This window comes from Anser anser (genome assembly GCF_964211835.1).
Source record: "Anser anser genome assembly, contig: HAP1_SCAFFOLD_577, whole genome shotgun sequence".
Taxonomy (NCBI): Eukaryota; Metazoa; Chordata; class Aves; order Anseriformes; family Anatidae; genus Anser; species Anser anser.
In genome coordinates this window covers 1-6,731 of record NW_028154020.1, presented here as the reverse complement: position 1 = coordinate 6,731, position 6,731 = coordinate 1, and the positions used below count along the sequence as shown (strand labels likewise).

Genomic DNA, 6,731 nt, shown 5'->3' with positions numbered 1-6,731 from the left:
GGGGCTGGGATCTGTGGGGCAGGGACTCCCAGAATGTGTGGGGCTGGGATCTATGGGGCTGGGACCTCTGGGATCTATGGGGCTGGGATGTGTGGGGCTGGGATCTGTGGGGCTGGGACCCCTGGAATATGTGGGGTGGGATGTGTGGGGCTGGGATCTATGGGGCTGGGATCTGTGGGGCTGGGACCTATAGTATCTATGGGGCAGGGACTCCCAGAATGTGTGGGGCTGGGACCTATGGGGCAGGGATGTGTGGGGCAGGGACCTGTGGGATCTATGGGGCTGGGATCTGTGGGGCTGGGATCCGCAGGATGTGTGGGGCAGGGATCTATGGGGCTGGGACCCCGGGGATGTGTGGGGCTGGGATCTATGGGGCAGGGACCTTTGGGGCAGGATCTATGGGGCAGGGACCCCCAGAATGAGTGGGGCAGGGATGTGTGGGGCTGGGACCTATGGGGCTGGGAGCTGTGGGATGTGTGGGGCAGGACCTGTGAGATCTATGGGGCTGGGATGTGTGGGGCAGGGTCCTATGGGGCTGGGACCCATGGAATGTGTGGGGTGGGATGTGTGGGGCTGGGATGTGTGGGGCTGGGATCTATGGGGCAGGGACTTGTGGGGCTGGGACCCCCAGAATATGTGGGGCTCGGATCAATTGGGCTGCGATGTGTGGGGCTGGGATCTATGGGGCTGGGACCTCTGGGATCTATGGGGCAGGGACCCCCGGGATGTGTGGGGCTGGGAGCTATGGGGCAGGGACCCCCAGAATGTGTGGGGCAGGGATGTGTGGGGCTGAGATCTGTGGGGCAGGGATGTGTGGGGCAGGGACCTGTGGGATCTATGGGGCTGGGATCCGTGGGGCAGGGATCCGCAGGATGTGTGGGGCAGGGACTTGTGGGGCAGGGACCCCCAGAATGTGTTGGGGCTGGGATCTATGGGGCAGGGAAGTGTGGGGCTGAGATCTATGGGGCTGGGACCCCTGGGATGTGTGGGGCAGGGACTTGTGGGGCTGGGATCTATGGGGCAGGGACCTCCGGAATGTGTGGGGCTGGGATGTGTGGGGCTGGGACCCCCAGAATGTGTGGGGCTGGGACCCCCAGGATCTATGGGGCAGGATCTATGGGGCAGGGACCCCCAGGATCTATGGGGCAGGGATCTATGGGGCTGGGATCTATGGGGCAGGGATGTGTGGGGCTGGGATCTATGGGGCAGGGACCCCCAGAATGTGTGGGGCAGGGATCTATGGGGCTGGGACCTCTGGGATCTATGGGGCTGGGAGCTGTGGGATGTGTGGGGCAGGACCTGTGAGATCTATGGGGCAGGGACCCCCGGGATCTATGGGGCAGGGACCCCCGGGATCTATGGGGCAGGGGCCCCCGGGATCTATGGGGCAGGGACCCCCGGGATCTATGGGGCAGGGACCCCCAGACCGTGGGGGCGGGGCCGCCGCAGCCGTTTCACCTCGTGTTTATTTGCGCGTCGCTCCAGCCGCGGCCCCAAAACCCCGGGAAATCGCCCCAAAACCCAGCCCCGCCCCCCCCGCCCCGCCCCCGCCCCCCAACCTCGGGGCTCCCCCGTGTCGTCGCCCGGGGGGGGGGCCCCAAAATCCGCCTTTTTCACCCCAAAACCGCGGCCTCCCCCCCCCCCGGGCCACCGCCCGCGCCCGTGGGGGGGCTCCGGACCCCCAAGGCCTCGCCCGTGGAGGCCACCGAGGTCCCCAAGGAGGCCACCGAGGTCCCCATGGGGGCCACCGAGGTCCCCGAGGAGGTCCCCGAGGTCCTCCTGGAGGTCCTCGAGATCTTCGTGGAGGCCACCGAGGTCCTCACGGAGGTCCCCGAGGTCCCCAAGGAGGTCCCCAAGGTCCCCGAGGAGGTCCTCAAGGTCCCCGTGGAGGCCACTGAGGTCCCCAAGGAGGCCACCGAGGTCCCCAAATTCCCCATGGAGGCCACCAAGGTCCCCGTGGAGGTCCTCAAGGTCCCCATGGAGGTCATCGAGGTCCTCATGGAGGTCCCCGAGGTCCCCATGGAGGCCACCAAGGTCCCCAAGGAGGTCCCCGAGGTCCCCACGGAGGTCCCCGAGGTCCCCAAGGTCCCCAAGGAGGCCACCAAGGTCCTCATGGAGGTCCTCAAGATCTTTATGGAGGCCACCGAGGTCCCCAAGGAGGTCCCCGAGGTCCCCAAGGAGGTCCCCAAGGTCCCAATGGAGGTCCCCGAGGTCCTCATGGAGGTCCTCAAGGTCCCCATGGTGGTTCCCAAGCTCCCCAAGGAGGTCCCCAAAGTCCTCATGGAGGTCCCCGAGGTCCTCAAAGTCCCCAAGGAGGTCCCCAAAGTCCTCATGGAGGTCCTCGAGGTCCCCATGGAGGTCCCCAAGCTCCCCAAGAATGTCCCCAAGGTCGTCATGGAGGTCCTCGAGGTCCCCAAAGTCCCCATGGAGGCCACCAAGGTCCCCGTGGAGGTCCCCGTGGAGGTCCCCAAGGTCCTCATGGAGGTCCTCAAGATCTTCGTGGAGGTCCCCGAGGTCCCCATGGAGGTACCCAAGGTCCTTATGGAGGCCACCGAGGTCCTCCAGGAGCTTATGGAGGTCCCCAAGGTCGCCACCAAGGTCCCCATGGGGGCCACCAAGGTCCCCGAGGAGGTCCCCAAGGTCCCCCTGGAGGTCCCCGAGGTCCCCAAGGAGGTCCCCGAAGTCCTTATGGAGGTCCCCAAAGTCCTCATGGAGGTCCCCGAGGTCCTCCTGAACGTCCCCGAGGTCCCCATGGAGGTCCCCAAGCTCCCCGTGGAGGTCCCCGAGGTCCCCAAGGAGGTCCCCGAGGTCCTCAGCCTCACCCCTGTCCCCAAAAAGGAGCCTCAACACCTTTTGGAGGCCACCAAGGTCCTCGCGGAAGTCCCCGAGGTCCTTACGGAGGCCATCGAGGTCCCCATGGAGGTCCTTGAGGTCCTCATGGAAGTCCTCGGCCTCGTCTTCGTCACCAAAAATTGGCCTCAGCACCTTTTGGAGGCCCCCAAGGTCCTCCTGGAGGTCCCCAAGGTCCTTATGGAGGTCGCCGAGGTCCTCATGGAGGTCCCCAAGGTCCTTATGGAGGCCACCGAGGTCCTCATGGAGGTCCTCGGCCTCGTCTTCGTCATCAAAAATTGGCCTCAACACCTTTCGGAGGTCCCCAAGGTCCTGGAGGTCCTTACGGAGGCCACCAAGGGCCTTACGGAGGCCACCAAGGTCCTCACGGAGGTCCTCGGCCTCGTCTTTGTCACCAAAAATTGGCCTCAACACCTAGTGGAGGTCCCGAAGGTCCTCCTGGAGGTCCCCGAGGTCCTTGTGGAGGTCCCCAGGGTCCCCATGGAGGCCACCAAGGTCCTCCTGGAGGTCCCCGAGGTCCTCCTGGAGGTCCTCGGCCTCGTCTCTGTCACCAAAAAGCAGCCTCAACACCTAGTGGAGGTCCTCAGAGACCTCGTGAAGGTCCCCAAAGACCTCGTGGAGGTACCCAAAGACCTCGTGGAGGTCCCCAAGGTCTTTATGGAGGTCCCCAAGGTCCTCACGGAGGTCCTCGGCCTCGCCTTCGTCACCAAAAATTGGCCTCAACGCCCTTTGGAGGTCCCCAAGGCCCTCACGGAGGTCCCCGAGGTCCCCAGGGAGGTCCCCAAGATGCCCGTGAAGGTCCCCAAGGTCCCCACGGAGGTCCCTGAGGTCCCCGAGGTCCTCCTGGAGGTCCTCGGCCTCATCTTCGTCACCAAAAAGCAGCCTCAACGCCTAGCGGAGGTCCTCAAAGACCTCGTGGAGGTCCCCGAAGACCTCCTGGAGGTCCCCAAGCTCCTCGTGGAGGCCCCCAAAGTCTTCGTGGAGGCCATCAGGGTCCTCCTGGAGGTCCCCGAGGTCCTCCCGGAGGCCCCCGGCCTCACCTTCGTCCTTCCGAGCGCGCCCCGACGCCCACCGGGGGTCCTCCAGGAGGCCCCCGGCCTCCACGTCCTCACCTCAGGAGGTCCCCGAACCTCCAACCCAGGGGTCCCCCATGTCCCCAGGGAGGTCCCCGAGGTCCTGGAGGCCGCCCCCGGCCTCCGCGTCCCCACCCGGGGAGGGGCGAGGGCCCCCAAGGTCTCCGAGATGTCCCCTGTGGAGGTCCCGGGGGGGGCGGCTCAGGGAGGTCCCCCCACCTCCATCTCCACGTCCTCCTCGCCCCGGGGGGCCCCGACCTCCATCGGGAGGTCCCCGAGGTCCTCCTGGAGGTCCCCAAGGTCCTCGCGGAGGTCCCCAGGGTCCTCCTCAACATTCTCGAGGTCCTCCTCAACATCCTCGAGGTCCTCCTGAACGTCCTCGAGGTCCTCCTGGAGGTCCCCGAGGTCCTCCAGGTTCTTGAGGTCCTCCTGGACCTCCCCAATGTCCTCCTGGAGGTCCCCGAAGTCCTCCTGGAGGTCCCCAAAACCCCCCTGGAGGTCCCCAAAGTCCTCCTGGAGGTCCCCGAAGTCCTCCCGGAGGTCCCCAAGGTCCTCAGGGGTGTCCCCAAGGTCCTCAGGGGCATCCCCAAGGTCCCCGAAGTCCTCCTGGAGGTCGCCAAAGTCCTCCTGGAGGTCCCCGAAGTCCTCCTGGAGGTCCTCAAAGTCCCCCTCGACGTCCTTGAGGTCCTCCTGGATGTCCTGGAGGTCCTCCTGGAGGTCCCCACGGCCCTCCTGGAGATCCCCGAGGTCCTCCTCAAGGTCCCCGCGGTCCTCCAGGAGGTCGGGGAGGTCCCCGAGGGGCCCGACCAGAGGGTCCCCCCCCCCCCACGGCTGCCCCATCTCCAGGCGAGGCCGGGCCCCGGGCGGGGCCACGGCGGCCATCAAGGCCTTGGCCAAGCGACGAGGGCACCGGGCCGCCCGGGCCACCTCCACCAAGCGGCGGGCCACCAGCCGCGCGTCCCCCTCCAGGAGGAGCCCGGTGGCCCGGGCGGCCAAGGGGACGCAGCCCCACCGCTCGGCCAGCTCCCAGAGGGCGGCCGGCGGGGCGACGAGGCCGCCGGCCACGGCGGCCTCGAAGCCGGCCACCAGGTAGCGGCGGGCCAAGGCCACGGCGGCGTCGGCGGCCCCGGGGGAGACCGGCGGGGACAGCTGGGGACACGGGCGGCCCCGGCAGCCGTGGAGGTAGTGGAGGAGGAGGAGGAGGGGGCGGCGGGGGGCGAGGAGCAAGGCCACGGCCTCCTGGCGGGCCTCCGAGAAGGAACCTCCGAGCATGGCCTCCAGGACCGGCGAGGAACGAGCCAAGGTGGCCCGGGTGGCCGGGAGGCCTGGGGGGGAGCCATCGGGGAGGAGGAGGAGGTCGTGGGGGGAGAGGGAGTAAGGGCAGGGGGGGGGAGAGGGGAGGGGAGGGGGCGGGGGAGGGCGAGGAGGTTGGAGGAGGCGGGGAGGGGGTGGAAGACCTCGAGGAGGGCTGAGGGCAAGAGTTGGAGGAGGTCGGGGAGGTTGGAGGATGTGGGGATGGGGTGGAGGACCTCGAGGAGGGTGGAGGACATGGGTTGGAGGAGGTCGAGGAGGTTGGAGGAGGTGGGGATGGGTTGGAGGACCTCGAGGAGGCTGGAGGAGGGGGGGGTGGGGAGGTCAAGGAGGTTGGAGGGCGTGGGGATGGGTTGGAGGACCTCGAGGAGGCTGGAGGAGGTGGGGTGGGGGAGGTCGAGGTTGGAGGACAAGAGTTGGAGGAGGTCGAGGAGGTTGGGGGAGGTGAGTTTGAGGAGGTCGAGGAGGTTGGAGGACGTGGGGATGGGTTGGAGGACCTCAATCTTTGAGAACACGGCTTGGAGGACCTCGAGGAGGTTGGAGGACGTGGGTTGGAGGACGTTGAGGAGGTTGGAGGATACTGGGATGGGTTGGAGGACCTCGAGGAGGTTGGAGGAGGGGGGTGGGGGAGGTTGAGGTTGGAGGACAAGAGTTGGAGAAGGTTGAGGAGGTTGGAGGAGGTGAGTTTGAGGAGGTCGAGGAGGTTGGAGGACGTGGGGATGGGTTGGAGGACCTCAATCTTTGAGAACATGGCTTGGAGGACCTCGAGGAGGTTGGAGGACGTGGGTTGGAGGACGTCGAGGAGGTTGGAGGGCACGGGGATGGGTTGGAGGACCTCGAGGAGCTCTGAGGACATGGATTGGAGGAGGTGGAGGAGGTTTGAGGACATGGGGATGGGTTGGAGGACCTCGAGGAGGTTGGAGGACATGGGTTGGAGGACCTTGAGGAGGTTGGAGGAGGTGGGGACGGGGTGGAGGACCTCAAATTTTGAGAACACGGCTTGGAGGACCTCAAGGAGGCTGGAGGACGTGGGTTGGAGGAGGTCGAGGAGGCTGGAGGGCACGGGGGATGGGTTGGAGGACCTCGAGGAGCTCTGAGGACATGGGTTGGAGGAGTTCTTGGGGGTTTGAGGACACGGGGATGGGGTGGAGGACCTCGATCTTTGAGAACACGGCTTGGAGGACCTCAAGGAGGTTGGAGGAGGTGGGGTGGGGGAGGTCGAGGAGGTTGGAGGACATGGGGATGGGTTGGAGGACCTTGAGGAGGTTGGAGGAGGTGGGGTGCGGGAGGTCGAGGAGGTTGGAGGACATGGGGATGGGTTGGAGGACCTCGAGGAGGTTGGAGGAGGTGGGGTGGAGGAGGCTGAGGAGGTTGGAGGACATGGGTTTGAGGACCTCGACGTTTGAGGACAGGAGTTGGAGGACCTCAAGGAGGTTGGAGGAGGTGGGGACGGGTTGGAGGACCTCGATCTTTGAGAACACGGCTTGGAGGACCTCC

The 6,731-nt window shown here is 66.4% G+C and overlaps 1 protein-coding gene across 3 annotated transcripts; it reads left to right on the top strand.

Annotated features, from left to right (window-relative positions):
* Positions 1-2,497: 2,497 nt before the first annotated feature.
* On the top strand, positions 2,498-4,437 carry LOC310890952 (uncharacterized protein). 3 transcript variants are annotated; one of them, XM_083853273.1, is made up of 2 exons: positions 2,498-2,724; positions 2,788-4,437. In XM_083853273.1, the coding sequence occupies exons 1-2, from the start codon at positions 2,521-2,523 to the stop codon at positions 4,294-4,296; spliced, it is 1,713 nt and encodes a 570-aa protein (XP_083709399.1). In that variant the 5' UTR covers positions 2,498-2,520; the 3' UTR covers positions 4,297-4,437. The 3 variants fall into 3 exon arrangements, with proteins under 3 accessions (XP_083709399.1, XP_083709397.1, XP_083709398.1); XM_083853271.1 differs by having other exon boundaries at positions 2,498-3,036; positions 3,079-4,437; XM_083853272.1 differs by having other exon boundaries at positions 2,498-3,057; positions 3,100-4,437.
* The last annotated feature ends 2,294 nt before the right edge of the window (positions 4,438-6,731 follow it).